Genomic DNA, 22,618 nt, shown 5'->3' on the forward strand with positions numbered 1-22,618 from the left:
CCTTGTGTACACAAACAAATGTTTCGATTTGCTAAACCAATTTCCCACTCGAAAAGTGGGAACATTACACGATTTGAAATTGACGGACGTTCTAGAATAGAGAGAACGAATTGCCTTCTTTAGCAAATTATTTATTCCATTACAGGTTATTTAGTAGTTATTTTACATTACAATGGCTACAAATTTGATCAGCATACTGTTGTAATTATGGTAAGTTTCGATTTGAGGAATTTGATAACCATCTAGCAAGAATATAACGATAAGCTCAGTGGCAAGGACACTTGAAACCAGTTGGGTGCTTTGTGTGCAATTGCGACAGTGGTGGAATCGTTTATGGCAAATGTATGTTAAAAAAACGTTTGGTTGCTAGGTAGACGGATAACTACGGAGGGACATGATGAGAAGAAAGGAAGTAAAGTAGCTAGCTCGCCAGTCAGGTAAGAAATAACCAGTTATCTAGATAAATACCCCATTCAAATACGTTGACTGTTTGTTGATATAGCATGATGTTATCCCATGTACCTACTACGAAGCAGTATGTAGCAGGTGCTGTCTCAACAAACAATCGTCTGTTAGCATTAGCTGGTTACCTAACCAACCTAGGCGAGCTAACTTTAATGGTACTCTTATGGGAGATAATTCCTGTCATTTGTCAATGTTATGTTATGAGGAATTGCCACAATGGTTTTAGAGAGAAAGCTATGTCGTTTGGGTTGTGCCGCAAAATTGTTTAGTTTTTGTAACTACTTTCAAGCGAATCCATGTAACGTTAGCTAACTCACTCTGGTTAGCTGCTAACCAAACACTGAGATTGGTTTACGCAAGCAGTCCTGTTAGCTCGGTACACGCCTCGTTTCACCACTAAAATGAACCAGTGAATTATATGAGGGCAGTTGGTCATTAACATAGCAAACGGGAACACGCATTTAGTTTAATGGCACGTGTATAGCTAAACAGTAAATCCCCACTAGCATGTCACAACTGCATAGGCAACTCAACTTCACGATTTAAAACGTTGAGTTTTAATCGGCTAAACTTTGCAGTTAACAATTTGCTTGGTGCTCTATGCTGACATTTTCCACACGTGCTCCCAAGCACATAAATAAACATAATTTTAGGTATTCAAGCGGCAATCCACAGTTCAAACAATAACTAAGCAGGTTTCCCGCCACTGTTTCGGTAAAAGGTTGAGGGATTGGCCTGTGAGAAATGTAACCACACTTAAATTCACAGACCGACCATCATAATATAAAAGTACAGTTTTAACCATGTTTGAGGCTATAGTGTTTGTTTACATTTACTTTGTTTACAAACATGGGGATAACATATTTTGGTTCTGATGGGTTATGACAGTTAAACTAAGCTCATGGGGCAGTTTAAGTTATACTCTTCAGGAATCAATGGGTTTATTATTTATTTAAGTCCCAAATTGTTGTAGTAATTGCAGATTGCCCTTTCATTGATAAGACTTGCCAGCAAAAAAATACAGGTTTATTGTAATTGAATAAACCTAGAAGATGAGCCTATAGTAGGCATATATATAAAGGTGGCAGGTAGCCTAGTGGTTTAGAGTGTTGGGACCAGTAACCAAAAGGTTGCTGGTTCGAATCCCCGAGCCAAGTTGGTGAAAAATATGAGCACTAAATGCTAATTGCTCTTATAAGCTGCTCTAGATAAGTGTCTGCTAAATGACTAAAATAATAAATACATGAATCCTAGCTAGTTTTGAAGCTCATCTCCTGAAGAAGATACCTTTTCCTTTCTGTGCCACCACATGTTTAAGCATACTCCTTCTGGACAGCAAAGCAAATAAATGTAAAAAATTATTACCTGGATTCTGTTTTTTAGGGACACTGTGCTCCCAAGTTATAATTCCAGACAGCACAGCTAAATATTTAGGAGCATATGCCCCCAAAATGGTAGCTCTGTAAAGCCCTTTGGGGGTAGGTTTAAACATTCTGTGGTGGTTGCTACCCTATTGCAGCCAGTGGAAACTTATGAAGACCAATTTGGAAACATTTAAAACAAAGGGCTTCCTCTTTTCTCTATCTTAGGGAAGCATGAGAAGGAAGCAAGATGGTGAAAGGCTTTGCTAGGTTGTATGATGGAAGGACTGGGAAAGGAGAGATCCATATGCAGTTCTAGGCCCTTCCCATGGCTCAGTCATCCCAAGAAAGAGGCCTTGTCCCGGCTCTGGAAACTCACAGACTGCTTCTCCACCTCCGAGCAGCTAAACACCCCAAGTTACAACACAGACAAACAAGTATGTAACATTACATTCTGCTTCAATTAAGTATTGGCATATTGTATCCAGAGACCGATGATAGTTTACGTTCTATGATGGGTATGAAATACAAAACCCCCATCAGTCAATAAATTAACCGAATTGTCACTAACGATACATTGAATGTAGGATTTTTACATTTATGCATACCATTTTCTTTTTTAAGGGCCTTAACTGCTTGCGGATTAGTGGGACATTAGCGTCCCATTTCGACACCTTCCGGTGAAATTGCAGAGCGTCAAATTAAATTACTATAAATATTAAACTTTCATGAAATCACAAGTGCAATACAACAAAATAAAGCTTAACTTGTTAATCCAGCCGCTGTGTCAGATTCCAGAAAGGCTTTACGGTGAAAGCAAACCATGCTGAGGACAGCACACAAATGCATAAATCATTTTCAACCAGAGAGTTGCGACACGAAAGTCATAAATAGCGATATAATATATGCTTTACCTTTTGAGGCTCTTCTGTTGGCACTCCAAAAGGTCCCAGTTACATTACAAATGGTCCTTTTGTTCGATAAAGTCCTTTTTATATCCATAATAACTCAGTTTAGCTGTCGCGCTTCAGTCAATAATCCACTCGGTTTCCCGCCTTCAAAATGCATACAAAATTAATCCGGAGAATTTAAGACAGAGAATAGTTATTGTCTTTACCGGAGAAAAATCCCAAAGAACGCGCTCTCATTCACAAGCTTGAAAACACTACAGCCAAAATGGGAGCCGCCTAGAAAAAAAATAAAATTTCTGGCTTATTTTTCCAAAAACCAGCCTGAAACGCTTTCTAAAGACTGGAAACCCTAGGAACTGCAGTCAGGCACGATTTCGCCCTATTATAAAAATGCACGCCATTGAAATCAGTGGTATGATTTTTTTTTTGGGGGGGGGGGGGCTGTCCTCTGGGTTTCGCCTGCCATTTCAGTTCTCTTATACTCACAGACATTATTTTAATAGTTTTAGAAACTTTAGAGTGTTTTCTATCCAATATACATATCCTAGCTTCTGGGCCTGAGTAGCAGGATGTTTACTTTAAGCACGCTTTTCACCCGGACGTCAAAATACCGCCCCCTATCCCAGAGGAGTTAAAGCTACTACTACTTTAAATGTTGCAGCTATCAATTGTCCCATTAACAATCGCCCACATAAGCAAACTTATTTAATAAGTCCCTATCAGGTAATGAACGATATCAGCTAAATGTCCACAATAAGTGGTCGGTGTCAATTTGTGGTTTCTCTTCCCAGCTCTAATCAATTGTATTATTAGGGGTAGACATGGAGGGACCAATTAATTTGAAGCTTTGAGAGGAAACAGTGTGTGAATTGTGGAGAGTGAAGTCTGTGTAATAAAAGACGATTTAGGGATCCTGAGTTGCGCAGCAGTCTAAGGTGCTAGAGGCGTCATTAGAGACCCGGGTTCGATCCCAGGCTGTGTCACAACCGGCCGTGATCGGGAGTTCCATAAGGTGGTGCACAATTGGCCCACCGCCGTCAGAGGAGGGTTTGGCCGGGGTAGGCCATCATTGTAAATAATAATTTGTTCTTTAAACTACTTGCCTTTTTTAAAAATGAAGGTTAAAAAAGGTTATAAACACAATAGTGAAATGTAGCGTTTTAGTCATAACTATGTACATTGCTGCCTCCAGTCATTTTAGATAGGCTTCGAAAGCCAGAGACCGTTTGTTCCTGAACTTGGTTGTTCTAGAATGACAGTTCCTCTTATTACATATCGTGAATCCTCCCAAGGCCACTATCTGACATGTTAGACACAAAGGAGCACACGTCTCTTTACTCTTATCAGTGAACTGAACGGGCCTACTTTCATCAACTTGGTTTTCTCTCCCATCTTACGGCCCTGCTATGCTATAGACATCGGGCATCCAGCATTGCCATCAACCATTGAGGAAATGCTTCCCATCAATGAAAGCTGCTATACTGCCGTGTTGCGCCCGCCTTTGCGTTCTGTCCAACGGCAGCCTCCAAGCTCAATATTGCAGAGGTTCAATTCTCGAGTGAAAAAGGTTGATTTTTTTTTTTTGGTTGCATATTTTCTGTATAAAGGAGAACTTGTTCTCATTGTCACTGGTTAAATAAAGGAAATAAAATAAAAAAAAACACCACGTTATTGTACTAAGATTTAGAGTTGAGGTGTAAGTTGCTAACAAAATGGGTCAGGGTAAACTGGAGGATCATTTTCAACCATCATATCAAATTTAATGAGTACCTGCTATAAAAAACTGGACAAACTATTCAACAATGCAGTACAATATCAATCAGGAATCAAATGCCAAATAAAAAAATAAGTAGTAAGCGTGAAATGATTATGCTGAGAAATAACCTTTTTGTTTGTTTAGTTTAGAAATAACCTTTTTGTTTGTTTAGTTTAGAAATAACCTTTTTGTTTGTTTAGTTTAGAAATAACCTTTTTGTTTGTTTAGTTTAGAAATAACCTTTTTGTTTGTTTAGTTTAGAAATAACCTTTTTGTTTGTTTAGTTTAGAAATAACCTTTTTGTTTGTTTAGTTTAGAAATAACCTTTTTGTTTGTTTTAACTTCTTTTCCCAGAACGATTACATGGACAACAGAAAGCCAGTATTGGAGCTGAAAGATCTGCCTCCTCCTCCGCATCATACCGCTGCCTCCCAGCCCTTCCCCCTCGCCCCCCTCCCTCTGCCCCCCCCCTGTCTGCCTCCTCTTCCGCAAGACTCCCTCCAACAACTACCACTACAGGGGGGTAGTCCCAAAGTAAGCGTGTGCACTCACTGTGAGCACTGCAGCACAGACCCATTAGGTCGTGGTGGTTATGGGGTTGTTAGTGGTGGAGGTAGCGCTAGTATTAGTAGTGGTGTCTGTGTCAGCAGTGGTGTCCCACTCTACCTCCCTCCAAGTTCTCAGGAAGCCTCTTTCAGCAGGCTAGGAACCAGTCAAATAACGCCAACTACCTTCAACTCACACCCGCACTTCCCCAGCCTTGGTGGTGGTGGAGGGGATGCCAGAGCTACGCTACTCCCCTCTGGGAGCTACAAGCTCCACATCCCCTCTGTAGACACCACGTCCCAGCCCCTACCCTTTCAGTCTCACTCCCACCTACCATGCTCCTGCTGTACAGGAGGACTTCTCAGACCTCTCCACTCTTACCCCTCCATCCCTTTACCCTACAACGAGTCTAAATTCATTACCACCTCCGCCCCCTCCATCCCCCACCATAGGGCAGCTGGGTATTACCCCTGTGGTGGTGATTACAACCCTGCCACTCTGGGGGTCCAGAGATCATTGGCAGCACACAGTGACCCCCACATACCCACCTCTGGACATATCTGTTCTTCTAATGCTATGCACTTCAATCTTGAACGCACAGTTTGTCGCACGGGGGCGCACTACTGCCGGGATTGTTTGACGAAGGTTGGTGGAATTCTCTTTGTTCACTGTGGTGGTGGCACTCTGTTGTATTGGGTGTCACTTGTATACAGGAACGGGCAGTACTTTTTCAGTTACATGCATACAAGTTACAATTTGTGTCATTTGCCCATCATTTAGAAATGACTCTTTGCCCATCCCTGACTCTACAATATTACAACATTTGAAGACATGGGTTGTTTTGTCTGACTACAGAATTATAATTTGTTCTTTCCACGTGTTCAGCCTGCAGACAAGTTGTGGCCTAACATTCCTCTGCCCCTGGCCCAGTCGGCCTCAGTGCCCATCCCCGTGTGTAATGGCTGTGGGACCGACCTCCGATGGCCTGCTACTGCTGGGTTCCAGCCTGGGCAAATCTGCAACAAAGTATGGTATGTATCAATGTAATGATGCCAGTCGTGTTCAGAAGGGCACACTGAACCAACATTTTTCTCAAAAACAATTCTCACTAGAGACATGCAGTACCTCCCAGTTTTGCTCAATTTCTGAACACATTTGGTGTTTTTCTCCTCCCCAGGTTCTCCAGAAGGCCCTGAGAACATCCCTCCGGTGGGTGTTTTCTGGGACATCGAGAACTGCTGCGTTCCCAGCGGTCGCTCTGCTGCAGCTGTGGTCCAGCGCCTCCGCAGCCACTTCTTCCAGGGCCACAGAGAGGCAGAGTTCATCTGCGTCTGTGACATCAGCAAGGAGAACAAGGCCGTCATCCAGGAGCTCAACAACTGCCAGGTAACCTGTGTGTGATCTGATTCCCTCAGCTGGTAATGTGTTCCGCTCTATTCTTCAGTCTCTGACTACCTAAATGAGCAATGTCTGATAGTCTTCTGGTTAATTTTTTCCCCAGGTGACGGTAGCGCACATTAACGCTACCGCCAAGAACGCTGCGGACGACAAGCTTCGTCAGAGCCTGCGGCGCTTTGCAGAAACACACACTGCCCCTGCTACTGTGGTCCTAGTCTCCTGTGCGTGTGCTCATTTTACCTTATGGATGTTAAAACAGTTTTTCTTGCATTTCGTTCGTCCGTCCACTCCATACCTATGTAGTTAACCCCTTTTCTAAATCCGTTTCACAGCCGACGTGAACTTTGCCAGCGAGCTGAGTGATCTCCGGCATCGCCATGGTTTCCAGGTGATCCTGGTCCATAAGAGCGGTCAGACGTCGGACGCCCTGCTCCAGCACGCCCACCGCCACGTGGCCTTTGAAGAGATGGTAGCCGACCTGCCGCCCAGACAGGCTGTCAAATCACAGGTAGGCTTCAGAGATATATGTAATCCATATTGCAGAATGTCAGAAGTTCACTTTTCAATAAATTTACAGTACTCTGACTGGTTGCTCAGAGACATCAGATATCTGCCCTTTAGGCATTACTTCTGGGCAATCTGAAATCTTCCCTTTACTCTTCCAATGGTTCTAGACCTTTTTACATTTGACTTTTGAGTCATTTAGCAGACGCTCTTATCCAGAGCGACTTACATTTTCATATTTGGCCATACTGGTCCCTCTGTGGGAATCAAACCCACAACCCTGGCCTTGCAAGTGCCATGCTCTACCAACTGAGCCACACGGGTCCTGTGTCTTCCCTCTCGTTCTACAGTGTGATCTTCAGTAGTGTAATGCTACGAATTACAAGACTCCGACCATGTAAACCTCTTGTCATTTCAAAACACATTTCCAAAGAATGTTCAAAAATGTAAAGCCAGAGCGGTCCCCTCTTCTCTCTTTCCCTCCTCTCCTCCCCCCACCAGCTCGGTTTCAACCTGCTCTATGTGTACAACCTGCCGCCGGGCTGCGACGGCAAGAGCGTGGGCAACCGCCTGCGCCGCCTCTCGGACAACTGCGGGGGCAAGGTGCTGGGCGTCTCCATGGCCACCGGCACCGCCGTCCTCCGCTTCAGCTCGCAGGATGCGGCGGAGCGCGCCCGCAAGCGCATGGAGAACGAGGACGTGTTCGGCCAGCGCATCACCCTCTCCTTCTCAGCTCCGTCCACTGAGGAGGGAAACGACCCGACCCCACCACCTTCCTCATCTGAGACTCCACCTCTGCTTCCAGTTCAACCTCTTCCCTCCTCTTTTTCCTTCCTTCCCCTGGAGAAGCTGCACTCCCCGAGGAGGAAAAGGCGTGCGAGGCGTGAGTGTCAGAGAGAGGGAATCCTCGCTCCCCCTCTCCGTTCCGGTGCCTGAGAGGCCCTACAGCCCCAGGAGGGGGAGCGGGGGGACACCTTCCCTGTTCCCCCCCAAACCAGAACCCTTCCTCAGGTCAGCAGCATCCTGCCGTCCCGTCCCCCCATCCCGCGTGCCACCTGTCCTCCCCTAACCCTGTCCATGTCCTCCACTCTGCCTGCGCTATCCTGTGGCTTTTAAACTATAGCCATGCTTCATCCCATGCTTCATGTAGTTTAATGCCTGGTCTGTTTCTGTGCTTCGTTCAACATTTCATGTAATGTTTTAATCAATGTGTGGCATTTCAACACTTTGTCCCATGCTTCATGTAATGTCTGGCTGATCTTTTTAAAAATTCATTGTGTCAATTAATGATCAATCTAATGATTGCATATCTCTCTCTCCCACATCTTTGCTCTATCCCATGCCTCGTCTCGTCAGAATCCTGCTTCTGTTTGTAATCGCTTCCTGTCCCGCCGGCCGTAACAGTCTGTTTTTTATGGTCTCTTTCTTCTACGCTTTTGATCTGTTTGTTATTTTGATCTCTGCTCTTTTTATTCTGCTGCTCCGTTGCTTTGTCTCCACCCGACAATAGAGCTGAGGGGAAGACTGCAGAATGGTGATGATAATGTCAGAGGTATGACAATAAAGAGGTTGAATAATACTAACAGTGGGGGAAACGTATAGCTCTGATTTGAATAAATAGCTTTGGTAAAAAATCACCAGCATTCTGAAGGACCACTTCCTCTCAGCTCTTATTGTTTATTTATTAGCCTCTTCCACTTCACATCCATTCTGCCAAGCTGATGGCTATTCTAATACTTTCACCACTACATATCTAGTTACACTTTGGTTGTCCCCCTGGTGCAGGAGCTAGGTGGACTGGAGACCAAGCCCAAGATTGGGGGTTTCCCCCTGGAGAAAGGCCAGCACAACTCCTCCCCCCACAGTAACGGAGAGGGGCCGTCCCAGCAACAACCCATCAAGGCCGGCCTCATAGGAGAGTCTATGTTCAGCTGCAGGAGGTACGCTATGGACACCAGGGCCCCTTTCAGACTAAAATGAAGAAAGAACAAATGTACTAATTGTTAGATGGTTCCATCACAGTTGGTTCCCACAGGCTTGTATGTGTTTTTACCTTCAATATTGTAAAATGGCCTGCAAAAAGTATCCCTGTTATAGAGGGCTCCATCGACCCAAGGAAGTGTAGAACACAGGCAGATTTAGGAATTAATAAGCAGCTGTTTCTAAATGAGGTGGCTTGTGCACAAACTACTGGAGCTGAGGTGATGCCAAAAACTCTCAAATGCAGTTGCTGTTTTCAGAGAGCTTAGTATGCCATAATCTTTAAACTTCAAGTTAATGTCCCCTCTCCCATCAGGAGGGACCTCTCCAGCCCCCACAGTGCATCGGACTCTGAGCGTCATGTGGACCGGAGCTCTGGAGAGTTCCAGGTCAGCTCCCCCTCTGCCTTCAGCAAGCTGACCCTGCACAAGACCTTTAGCGCCTCGGTCCTCCCCCAGCCACAGGGCCTCTCCCAAGGCTCCTGGTCCTCACGGTGAGACCATCAGACACTACAGAATTACCTGTTTGTTTCTTTACCCTGTAAGCAGTCTTTAGGCGAGGAGAGACGTCAGTCTATGCCTTGGTTTTAACTTGAGCCTTTTTTATCCCCCCTTTAAAGCAATGCAAGGGAATATCCCCCAAATTAGTTTAAAAATTTCCTGCACGAAAAAGTAACCTCCATTGAGCTACACAAATATCTGACACTTTGATGATTTGGTCATGACATTTCAATCTATACCTTCCTATGGTGCTGCCAACCAACCCACTCAACTCCTCTCTTTCTCTCTGCTCCAGGAGTGGATCCCCCTGCATGTCGAGCCGCTCCTCCCCCCTAATAGGCCCTCCTCCCCGGGGCAGCAGCAGCCCCTGTCTGCCTGTGGGCCCACAGGCCTCGGAGCCCTTCTCGGACGGGGCAGACTTACAGGTGGCCAACCTGGACTACAGGATGTCCCGTAAGGAGCTGCAGCAGAGCCTGCACGACGCCTTCTCCAGACACGGACTGGTGAGTCCTGTACAGACAGTATTCTGATGCTATTCATTTTATAGATGAATAGAGCTTTAATCTGTCTCCCATTTGAGGCTAAATAGCAAGATGGCGAGGTCAAGATTTAGTAGTTTAGTGTCATTGTATTGATTCAACCAACTCTGCCCTTGGGACCCCAAGGGGTGCATGTTTTGTAATTTTCAAATGATCAAAGCTTGATGGTTAGTTGACTATTTGAATCAGCTGTGTGTGCTTGGGGTCCTGAGGACCAAGTTTGGAAAAATGCAATGTCATTGAGGACACTGTAAATGACTTAAATGTAAATGTAAACATGAGAAGCTAACGTGCGTGTCTCCCTCCAGGTTAAAGGCGTAGAGCTGAGTCCCCACACAGACTACCAGCTGAAGGCCACCGTCCAGATGGTCTCCCTACAGCAGGCCATCAGTGCTGTGAGCAGCCTGCACCGCTACAAGATAGGAAGCAAACGCATCCACGTGTCCCTCATCACCGGGGCCGGCAACAAGTCTCTAGCCATGCTCCGGTATGTACAGTACAGTTAACATTGAGGTAGTACTCTCTCCCATACGTGTCACATCATTTGGCAGTTTCATGTCTTCGATCGGGGAACTCGTCACCATCCTTTTTTAAATGTCGCCAAAACATGATTTGTTCCTGGTTTGAGATGGATTTGGATGGTATGAAAAGGTTTGCTCTTTCTACAGCTCTGAAATCTTCCAGATTCTCCAGGACGCGCCAGCCAGCTGTCTTCCCCTTTTCAAGTTCACTGAAATCTACGAGAAAAAGTGAGTCATGTTGCTTCTCTCCTCCTCATCACTCAACCTCCCTCCACCTCTGTAGGAGTTAGTCCTATGCAATGTTAAGTACTGTGGCTGCGTTTACACTTTCTCCCAAAAGCATCTTAATGCTAAGTTCAACATTAGAACTATGGGATCCTATGGTTCTAATGAACTTATTCTTAAGATGCTTTTGGGAAAACGGGCCCTGATACTTTTTTTTTCACTAATTGGTCTTTTGACCAATAAGATCTGATTTAATTGGTTAAAAGACCAATCAGTGGGGGGAAAGATCAGAATTGGGCTGCCTGTTTAAATGGAGGCTATGTCAATGTACTTTATTAATTCCTTTCCACCCATCTCTCCACCTCTACCCAGATTTGGTCGTAAGCTGGTGGTGAGCGACCTATACAGACTACAAGAGGTTGTGGCGGTGAGGGAGCAGGGTGGAGGCAGGCTGGTGTGTCTCCTCCCCAGTAGCCAGGCCAGGCAGAGCCCTCTGGGGTCGTCTCAGTCCCAGGAGGGCTCCTCGGCTAATGGTAGTCCTGTGGTGTTTGAACAGTTGGAGTACCACGAGCCTGTCTGCAGTTACCACTACACACAGCAGAACTTCAGGTAGGGATAGACTGAAAGACCCATATGCACACACACACACTCACATATATATATATTTATTTATTTATGTCATCTTACAGGACTCTTTTTGAAAAGTATTTCATAAGAGCTCGATCTCTCTGTCCCCCCCCTGTAGTGAGGCAGACTTTGACCCAGACTCGTATAAGATTCCTTTTGTGGTGGTGTCTCTGAAGAGCCTGGCCTCCCAGGTCCACTGTCTGCTACAGTCCCATGAGGGAACCCTGCCCCTGCTCAGGTAACCAACGCTGTCTCTGCCTGGATAGATTAACAGACAGTGGATGCTTAATAAATTTGAATTCATTAAATGGAGTGGGAGAGATTTGCATTGATATAAAAGTGAACTTTTATGGGAAAGACTTTTTAATAAATCAAAACAATATTTCTAGAACCCATTTCATACAAATGGAGTGCAATGGCCTTTTGGAATTTCCTATAACACTGTAAATGTTACTAGATTTTGTGTTTCATGAATATTAAATTTGCTTTCCTGTGACTCAGTTTCTCAGAGTGCTATGCATCAGAGTTGGGCCCCCTGGTGGTGTCTGAAGAGGGGGAGGAGGAGGGGAGTGTCCCCTTGGAGCACCTCATCACCTGTATACCAGGCATTAACATCGTCACTGCTCAGAATGGCTTCAAGGTCATCAAGTGGATCCACAACAAGCCACCCGCATCCAACACAGGTACTGACCTGACTCTCAGCCCTAACACTCAGGGAGAATTACATTGAAAACCTTTTATTTAGACTCACAGAGGAATCCTCTGGGGTTCATAAAAGCAATACAAACCTACAGAATTAAAACCCTATATTCATTAACAATGGAGGCCCCTATCGCATAAGACCATTCTCAAAGACACTTGAAGATACTCTGGAGGCAATAAGAATTGTGTCAGCGATATGTTGAGCTAAAAACTGCTTTCCTGACATTTTTAGTAGGTGGATACTGTGCTGCTGACGCAGATACCAGCACTCCAAGACAGAGCTGCACCCATACTACTATCATAATAGAAGTCATTAAAACCTCTTTGTGTGTGTGTGTGTGTGTGTGTCATAGACCAGTGGACGCAGCGGTGCAAGTCCCCGGTGGGGAACCCCCAGTTGATCCAGTTCAGTAGAGAGCTCATTGACCTGATGAAGGGTCAGCCCTGCAACCTGATGCCCATCAGCAAGTTCATACCTGCCTACCACCACCACTATGCCAAGCAGTGTAGGGTCTCTGACTACGGATACTCTAAGCTGCTGGAGCTACTGGAGGCTGTGCCTCACGTACTGCAGGTATGATACATACACACGCACAGTTTAATAAATCGCTCCATTACACAGATAATCAAAGATGGCAGTTACTCAAGCTCAATTAATTGATACATGATGGATCACATTTAATCTTGCTAGTTTAGTGACTTCCTAGCTCAAACACACAATGAAGAGACTGGGAGACCATCTGCTATCCCTTCTGACAAAGCCTTGCCCACTTTGTTTCTCATTACACACTTCAACAGCCTTGAGGTTAGATCCCTGACAGAAACAATTAGTACAACATCTAATAAATTATTGCAGCGTGCTAGCATACACTCTCAGTGGTGGCGACCCTGAAGTAAAAAATCTGAATCTTCTTTCCTCTCAACTCCAGATCCTTGGCATGGGGACCAAGCGTCTGCTGACCCTGACCCACCGTGCCCAGGTGAAGAGATTCACCCAGGACCTCCTCAAACTGCTCAAGTTCCAGGCCAGCAAACAGGTGGCCATCACAGACTTCATGCAGGCCTACCATTGGTCAGTACTACCATAGGAACTGCCCACTCCCCCACTCTCTCAGCAAATCATACCGTCAAAGAGTCTAAAATTCATGCAGACCAACCACTGGTCAATTCTATAGGAAGACCGCCCATTCCCACACTATCAGCCAATCAGGTTGTCTATCCTAAGCCAAGCACATTCCTGTCAGCTATTGTTAATTAACAGTAAAGTATTTGTTTTATGACTTTGTTTGGATTCTGTTTCTATTGGCTTATTTGGAGGTGTATTTACTTGTGATGGTGTTTTATATGAATTCATTTGGAAGTGTATTTTCTGTGTCAAATGGCTCCCTGTCTGTTGTGTGCTCATTCAATGTGTTTCTATTGCTACAGGTGCTTCTCCAGAGACTGGTGTGTGCTGGACTATGGGATGTGTGATCTGATGGACCTGCTAGCTGAGATCCCTGACACCACCATCACCATCACACACCAGGACTTGGACACTGTCATCTCTGTACCCAAGAGAGGTGAGATGAGGTCCCTCTGTATGGGTCTTAGGGTATGCAACTTCCCCAAAAGGATTCTGTATTTTTCGTGGTTATTGTTCCCAGTGTACTTCCTTCTGGGATTTGGGGAAAGTAACAAGAATTGTGCGACCCTAATGGGTCTGATATCAGGGTCATGGATAAACTACCAGAGGGTTGTTCTGTCTTTCTAGTACATTTGATCCCTTGGGGGAACATGTGAAATATTGGTAACGTTTGTTTAGAAAATATGTTGAACTTGGGAGCAGACGGTTGTGTTGTTGTCTTGTTTGTGTCTCTAGTTGTACATTTGATCCCTGGGGGAAAATTGTGAAATATTAGTCACTTTTGTTTTATTTAGTTTTTTTTTGTTTCACCCCACTCTTATTCAACCCAGAAATTCCCTTGGAGATGGATAAGAATATCATTGGCATGGAATAAAGTAATGCATTTTACACACACATATATGCCTGACTATCTCCTGACTGTAGTAGTGCCGCAGCCTTCGGTACACTTCTACGGTGTTGGCATACAGTAGGTTTAAACCCGGCCTACTGCCTTTTGACTCAACCTCTTTCCACACTGTCATCCTCTCTCTGTTCAATAGAGTCAGAAAATACCTGTTCTACTTGGGATGTGGTTGATGTGGTTTGGGGATCAGGTTGTTTTTCCCTCTACCTGTTTTTCTGTATAGTATTTAAAATGGCAAAAAATGAAATTACCTGTAATAGGAATTACCAGGTGAGCTAAAAGAAGAGAAGGTGAAGTAAATGTATAAATACCTGGTTTATTACAACAGGGAGACGCCATCCAGCAGAGAACATGTCTAACTGGCTTCTAAAAATATATATTATAAATAAAAGAACAGGGTTTTAACTCTTGTCCTTGTCCCATTCAGATCGTACATCAGATGAGATGGAGCGGACCAAGCAGTTTGGTAAGGAGGTGGTGGACCTACTGCGTCACCAGCCCCACTGTCGCATGGCCTTCTCCAAGTTCATCCCTACCTACCACCACCACTTCGGACGCCAGTGCAAACTCGCCTACTACGGCTTCACCAAGCTCATGGAGCTCTTCGAGGCCATCCCCGACGTACTCGTGGTGGGTGGAGGCCAGAGTCATTCTCTGTCCCAGGAGGAGTGTGTGTTTATGTGTTGACTTCAGAGTGCTGCAGGAGAAGCCATTGATAATGTTAGATTATCCTCAATTTATCCAGAGCACTACCATTATTTGGAAATGAATCGCAACTTCTGACAGTAAAAACTGTCATACCCAGCAGCTATTTTTTTTTTTACCTCCCATAAAAATTGTGTGTAATAAATATTGGTGTGCATCTCATTTCTGTCCTAATGGGTAATTTATTATCAGTTCAAATAACATTATTCCTAGAGTAGAGTGGACATTTTGTTATAGAACCTCTCTCTCTCTCCCCAGGTGTTGGAGTGTGGAGAGGAGAAGGTGCTGACACTAACAGAGGTAGAGCATGTGAAGGCCCTGGCTGCCCAGCTGGTCAAGATGCTCCGTTCCCAGAGAGACTCCAGCCTGCCTGCTGCCCAGCTACTGTCTGAGTACAGCAAGACCTTTGGCTACGGCCTGAGGCTCCAGGACTACGACGTCTCCTCCCTGCCTGCCCTGCTCATCAACCTCTGCCACGTCGTCAAGGTATGGTTGGGACTTTCTAGTCAGTTCAGTCAAATACATCTGTAGTAGGCTGTTGTACTTAATAGATTTAGACTGATTTAAATGGTTGTGATACTGCATGTTTTGATGGTTGTCGACTCCCAACACTGAACAAGAGCATCCTGAGCTATACAAGACCTCATGTAAACAAGCAAACATTATTTTGGCCCCTAAGGATGAGTCACAAGTATTTATTGATCTGAATTGATGTCACTGAAGTGGCTTTGATGAGGTTTGAGCATGCAGGCCCCTTATTGGTGGGTTGAAATGTCATCTTTATATTGGAAATGAGCCATCAATTCCAGATTCAGCCATGTTTTCTGAATGCCAAGGTTCATCTCTCACCTCCAACTGTAGGCACTTTGATACCTGCTGCAGTATAAAGGGATTTTGATAAATACATCTGATTTGACCTTCTCCTCAGGTGGTGGACGGCACTAACGGCCGTGAGGTCCAGCTGATCAACAGGAAGTCTCTGCGCTCGTTAACATGCCAGCTGCTGTCCCTGCTGATGGGCCTGGGGCAGCACGAGGGAGACGGCTCCGTCAGCGTGGAGGGCTTGAGTCTGCTGTATCATTCTGTACATGGGGTACAGCTCAACCCCTGTGAATACGGCTTCCTCTCGCTCAGCGAGCTGCTGAAGAGCCTGCCTTACCTGGTGGAGGTCGGTGGACTGGACCATAGAGATATCATACTATACTAATGTTTAATTCTAGTTCTATAGACTGGAACCTTTTTGCTCTACTGCCTATTTGTCTGATAAGAAGGATCATGGATTCCTGTTGAAAGCATTTTTTTAGGGCTTTTTCACAGGGTCTTAAAGTTGGGTAGCATTGTGTTAGTCGGGTTTTGTAATTGTCTGAGACATATTGCACAATCCTTTTGAATGAAACACTGTTGTTATATGTTAGAATATTTGGAATGATGACCATTAGGTCTTTGTGTGTAGGTCTAGGCAAAAATATATTTTTAAACCTCAAACTAGACAAAATATGTTGAAATGACAATGGACCTATACATTTTCAAATAACTACCCATTCTGGCCCACTCCCCCAAAAAATGTGTGTGGCCCTCTGTTTCATTTCGAAATCCCAATGTGGCCCCCGAGCCACAAAGTTTGCCCTCCCCTGGTGTTTCTCATAACTTCCCTTCTCTCTCCCCCCCAGCTGTTCTACGGTGAGGGTGAGGAGGAAGGCGAGCGTGGCGAAGAGAGAGTTAGACTAACCCGTCTGTACCAGTTTGCCCGTAGGGTGCGTGCCCTGCTCCACACCTACCACTACCACCAGATCTCCCTAACGGAGTTCCCCGGGGCCTACGCCAAGTTCACCGGGCGCGGCCTCCAACCTCGCTCCTACGGCTACGGCAGCGTAGACGACCTGCTCAACGCCATACCACAGGTACAGAATGACTAACTCTCGCCACGCTTGCCTTCCTCCTCACCCTCAATAAAAAAAGTTGAAGTGCTTTTCTCAAATTCAAAGCTGATAGACAAACTTCTTGTTAAACAACATGTTGGAAATACACAGATGTGTTATGATAAGATGGGAATTTATAACGCTTGTATCTAAAGAGTTCTTCAGCATATGGACCTGCACTGGGGATGTCACTGTGGAAGCAGCAGATGTAGTCAATGTGGTTAGTTGCCTTCTCTGTCCCTGCACTGTGCGGCTTTAGCCCCCATAGCAGACTCTGTGGTGACGGATGGATGGGGTTTGTGGTAATTAAATGGGATGTTGTTTCTGCCTGTGTGCAGGTAGTGTGGATCAAAGGGCATGGTCACAAGAGGATTATCGTTTTGAAGAACGATATGAAAGGTAAAGACAAATCAACTGTGGAAACAAATGGTTTTGGCCTTACCTGCATTTAGTATTAACATACGGGAAGGGGTTGTTATTATGGGCATCATATTGTATGATCCTTCAACACGAGACTAGTTGAACATGACATGTAATGGGAACAGAAGTCGTGGTGTTTTGCTTGTATGATGGGAACAGAAATGGTAGTGTCTTGAAGGCACAGTGTTTTACTCTGTATTGGAAAGAGTGTAATAATGGTCTGTGGGTTGGTTGGTTGGTTCTCAGCAGCTCGAGCCACTGGAGCCAGCCCTGCAGCCTCAGAGGAGCCTGAGGACGGGGCCAGCCAGAGAGACAGCCCCTGTAGCAACACAGAGTCTGGAACTCACAGCCCAGGTAGCTAACCACACCACTGGAGTCATAGGCACTATTACCAATGTTTTGATGTTCTTCTTTTTGCCTTGTAGGTGTTTTTAGGCTTTTTAATAGTTGTTTATACATTGAAGCAGAAATTAAGTCTCTTTTTTTCTCCATCAGGTGTTGGTGGGGTGGAGACAGAGCTGCTGTGTCTGACCTCTCCAGTAGACCTGCTGTGTGGCCCAGTACCCTCCTGCCTGCCCTCTCCCCAGCTGCACCCTGACCCCGTTCTCCAACAGGCTGACCTCATCCGCTTCGAGCAGACGCCATCACCAGCAGGTGAGCTGATCACGTGATCAACCGCGGTTCAAACCCAGGTCTTCTGTGTGCCTTGAGACTGTTAGCCCGCCTAGGCATTAGCTTCAAGCTTACTCGTGCTCTGCTATACACACAACCTACATCTTCCCTTGGACTGACCTGGATATATGATGCCATTGTGTTTTTCAGAGCGTGATAAACCTGAGGAGGAAGCTGTAGCAGAAGAAGTAGCAGCCCTACTGTCTGTGACACATCTGAGCCTATAGAACTATTAACTGACAACAACCAGAATGTTGTTGTTTTGGTTTCATGACTACCAAGCCTCCACAGAATGTGACCCACAAAATGGCGTCCGTTGAAAACAGCCCCAGCAAGAGGACTCCTCGCAATAAAGTGAAGCTGGCAGCTAACTTCTCTTTTACAGCCGCACCCTAAGATCACTCACTGACAATCACATGCTGGAACAAGCGCACACCCATTCATCACACACATTCATCACACACATTCATCACACACATTCATCACATATATTTCGAGAATGCAGAGTTCATCAGCTAAATTGTAAAAAGCCCCAAAAATAATGATTTGTTTTTAGTCATGCCCCCGCAACAAACTGTGACGTTATTTCCTTTCTTTGCCTTTTCCCCTTATCTTTTCAAACTCAATCATCATGTTGATGTTGTTGTTCCTCACAAAGCTATGAGTTTTCTTGTTGCAGTTATTTCTGCAACAGCCATTCATTTTTCAATGCCGTGTACTTTTAGTCAGATTAATGCATGTCCAGGAAGGTTTTGTGGTAGATATTAATTATATACTATGGATCAACTGTTTGGAAACATGGTTCTCTGAAAGTGGAAAGAGAACTTCCCCACAATACAGCAACAACAAATACTGAGGTAGTTGGCACTGTATCCACGAGTTTACACTGCAAATCCTAAAAGATGCCTATTTTACCACTGAATACCCTTACCTCAACTCAAAACCCTCAGATTTAATTCAGTAACTTGTTTAAAAATGGGTACTTATACAGGGATTTTATATCATGTTAATTGTTGTCAAGGAAGCTCTGAAGGAAAGCTATATACATATGTAGAGAAACGTCATTATTTTTGAGTGTCTACTGCCCTCTCCCCTGTGTTGTCCCCATTGCATTTTGTCATCGGACAAATGCACTTCTTCATACAGCTAGAAGTACAAAAAGATATTTGAGCTTTGCCATTGAGGCAGCTTTGGAGGTAGTATTGATAATTATCGTTGAGTAACCATGCCCATCTCATTCTTTTAACTCTTTCTCTTGGGCGATGTTTAGCATTGTGTTCAGTTCACTGTCCAGTGTTAGAGTCCTCAGACATCGTTCCACCATGACTATGTTCTTTCATAAAGTAGTAGCCTATATGGCTGGTGTTTTCAGTTTCTCATTCAAGTATCGAGTCAATGGCAGGAGTGATCAAAGCTGCCAAAGTGGCTTCGAAGTAACTTTGACGACAGTCTGGTCTCAGTCAAATCGATCTACGCTTGTATTTGTGTGTTCTCAATGGGGTGTCGCAATCAGCGCTGTCTCCCGACAGTGTGAAAGAGAAGGAATTCTGACTCCTCAGTGAAGAGTTTTGAACGAGCTCTTGGCGAGGTTGAGGGTCAGTCTGCCTTGGGCTGTTATTTAGGCAAGGCAGAAGCCGAGACCCTGAATACTCGGACCAAGTGTTTAAAAAGCTTGGAGGCAGGGTGAACAAAGATATGGTGACACTGTTTCCTGCCGGAAGCTAAGTAGAAATGATTTCTGTTTTTGTATTTTTAGAGATTGAGTGCGGTTTACACTTGAATAACTTATAGGTGGTGTGTAATATGCATGTTGTGCATAAAAACAAACATTTTATGCATGGTGTAAACCTATTAGGTCAGAAATCAGACTGTTGGTGAACTGCATTTTTTAAAAAGAAATTAGTTGAAGTTGTCTTGTTTCCACAGAAACAATATATTAGAGGTATTGTTTACATCACCCCCCCCCCCCACTCCTGGTTACCGTTTACATCACCCCTCCCCCCTCACTCCTGGTTACTGTGGAAACGCCCAAGGTTGTTTTTGTTCAACCTTGTTGCTTTTTGTCTACATTTTCAGTGTTGTCTCTACTAGTTGAGTAGAGGAGCTGGGATTTTTGATTTTTAAAACAATGAGATAGATTTGGTGTTTTTAGTAAAAGTGGAGAGAAAAGATGGGTACTTGTGTGCTCCAGCTACACATGAAACAGCAAGATGGGCCCCTGGAGGCCCCGATAGGATCAAAGGGACAAAGGCCCTCGTGCGGCGCTGGACAACGCCTGGCTCTTACAATGGCTTGTATCTGCCATGGCGCTGAGTAAGGGATGGCTACTGAATGGACTGGAGACATAACATACCTCATTCGTCTTTACATAACATTTTTACTTGTGATTGTGTCTAGATTTTTTGTTGTTGCCTATCCTATGTGTTGATGAGTGCTGATTGTACCAACCAACCCCAGGTTATGACATTGAGTTCCTACCTACAAGCATGGTTTGGAAAGTAGAAGGCATGATTTGATGAAAGGGAAAAACAGCATCCCTATGAACAGATGTTGAAAGATGCAGTTTTCTCTCTTTGTGCTACTGTGTTGAAGATGCAGAAAAGACCAGAGAATTGGACCAGGGCCCCTGATGTCCATCTCCTTTGATCCAAAATGTCTTCCTTCTGTCAGTGTTACTGTATGTGTTGGAGATTCAGTTGAAGACCAGAGAAATTGGGCCAGAGCCCATGATAGTGATCTCCTTGCCAAGAGCCAATATGGCTGGTCAGATTCATGTCAGTGTTTTTCCTGTTGACTGTGTTTCAAATTGGCATCTAATTTGATTCTCCTCGTTAGTTACTAGACTTTTGTGTTTTGACGCTCCAAGATTTCCTTCCTGTTTCTAATTACATGACTCGCTCAGTAAAGGAGGTGGATTTCCCAGAATCTTGAGTGATTTCCGATACGGTATATTGAGGGATAATGGCTTAAAGGCTCAGAATCTTCCGAAAGTGTTAGATCCAATTTTAACAATGGGCAGAATCTTATTTCTCTCTTTAACAAAGGGACAATCGGCACAAAAATGGCCTTAAAATTGTGCACTAAAACTTAAATTATACTTTAGTTTGGCCTCGAAAGATACAACTGCGTTTTACGTTAGAACTAACTCCCAGGTGCTACAGTGTCCACTATCTCAGAAGGCAGAGTTAAAATAAGAGGTACAATTTTCCTAAGTTTGCTTACATCAGTAAAAAGCAGCATGTACTGGTAAAGTACTCCGTATGCACCTTTGCATAGCTTTGGTTCTTGTAAAAGGAGGTTTATTTTGGGTTTGTTCATTTCTGAGGTGAAAAAAATAGTTTTGCAAGGTTTTGTCGTTGGTTAATTTGTATCGGACTCCACTATAGTGTGATTTAATTGTATCTCGAAGGGAGTATGTCATGGTCTGCATCTGAAACGGCAGCATATTCCCAAAATATAGTGCACTACTTTATATGAACTCTGGTCAAAAGTAGTGTATTATATAGGGAATGTGGTGCTATTCTGGATACTACCATGTCTGTCAATGTTTGTTTGCACTTCTCTTAGTCTCTCTGTTGTACTCCCATGGATCTCACCCCCTCCAGTTTTTTGTCAAGGTTATCCTTTTCTGTTCTGTATTTGTTTCACTGAAGTCTTCTATCGTTCCTTCTCCCTGTTCCTCCTTCACCTCAGCTCACCATACAAGGCGTTGTTGTAACCGTTTCATTGATGTTGAGGGGACCAAATGATTTCTGTTGAATAAATCACTGAAGCATTACTCCTTCCTCTTATTTTTGACTTGAGTTTCTCTTAAAGGGATAGTTAAAGGTGTTATATTTTTTACTTGCTGAAAGTGACAGTAAATGCAAAGGTGTTTATGGTTTGCTAGCTGGTAATTTAGCAATGTTACTAAAACTTCAAACTGAACAATCCCTTTTAAATGACTTGGAAAACCAGTGAATTCCTGAAAGATGTCTTTTTATTTAAATACAGTACCAGTCAAAAGTTTGGACACATCTACACACACATTCAAGGGTTTTTATTTATTTTACTATTTTTGTACATTTGTAGAATAACAGTGAAGACATAAAACTATGAAATAACACATATGGAATCATGTAGTACCCAAAAAAGTGTTAAACAAATCAAAATATATTTTAGATTCTTCAAAGTAGCCTTTGCCTTGACAACTTTGCACACTCTTGGCATTCTCTCAACCAGCTTTCATTAGGAATGCTTTTCCAACAGTCTTGAAAGAGTTCCTACATAATATGCTGAGCACTTGTTTGGTGCTTTTCCTTCATGGTCAAACTCTATTGGGTTGAGGTCAGGTGATTGTGGAGGCCAGGTCATCTGATGCAGCACTCCATTCTCCTTGGTCAAAAAGACCTTACACAGCCTGGAAGTGTGTGTTTGATTGTTGAAAAACAAATGATAGTCCCACTAAGCACAAACCAGATGGGATGGTGTAGCGCTGCAGAATGCTCTGGTAGCCATGTTGGTTGTGTGCCTTGAATTTAAATAAATCACTGCCAGTGTCACCAGCAAAACAACATTTACATTTACAAATCCTCCATGCATTCACCTGGTATGAACCCAGTGGAATCATCCACTTTACCTAGTGCATCTAAAGATATTTAATAATATATGAGAAGGATTACTTTATCCAAAGGTACTTAGTCATGTGTGGGTTACATTCTACGGAAGGTGGTGAATCAACCCACTACCCATGCTTCATGGTGGGCCATGCTCTATCAACTGAGCTACAGAAGGACCACAAAGACATGGCGGGTTGGAACCAAATATCTCAAATTTGGACTCAACGGACCAAAAGACA

The 22,618-nt window shown here is 44.2% G+C and overlaps 1 protein-coding gene across 1 annotated transcript; it reads left to right on the top strand.

Annotated features, from left to right (window-relative positions):
• The first annotated feature begins 381 nt into the window (after nt 1-381).
• Nucleotides 382-21,559, top strand: LOC118378161 (meiosis regulator and mRNA stability factor 1). The gene is given in 26 exon segments (XM_052505841.1): nt 382-437; nt 4,848-5,684; nt 5,895-6,013; nt 6,015-6,070; nt 6,217-6,425; nt 6,541-6,658; nt 6,770-6,945; nt 8,727-8,881; nt 9,238-9,414; nt 9,717-9,924; nt 10,269-10,447; nt 10,629-10,709; nt 11,079-11,315; nt 11,452-11,571; nt 11,835-12,016; nt 12,389-12,609; nt 12,965-13,107; nt 13,464-13,597; nt 14,493-14,695; nt 15,029-15,256; nt 15,699-15,938; nt 16,441-16,671; nt 17,028-17,088; nt 17,356-17,463; nt 17,605-17,763; nt 17,932-21,559. Coding segments are annotated over 25 exon segments (4,650 nt in total). The 5' UTR covers nt 382-437; nt 4,848-4,856; the 3' UTR covers nt 18,009-21,559.
• Nucleotides 21,560-22,618: the final 1,059 nt, after the last annotated feature.

Source organism: Oncorhynchus keta, unplaced genomic scaffold, assembly GCF_023373465.1.
Source record: "Oncorhynchus keta strain PuntledgeMale-10-30-2019 unplaced genomic scaffold, Oket_V2 Un_contig_24657_pilon_pilon, whole genome shotgun sequence".
NCBI classification, from domain to species: domain Eukaryota; kingdom Metazoa; phylum Chordata; class Actinopteri; order Salmoniformes; family Salmonidae; genus Oncorhynchus; species Oncorhynchus keta.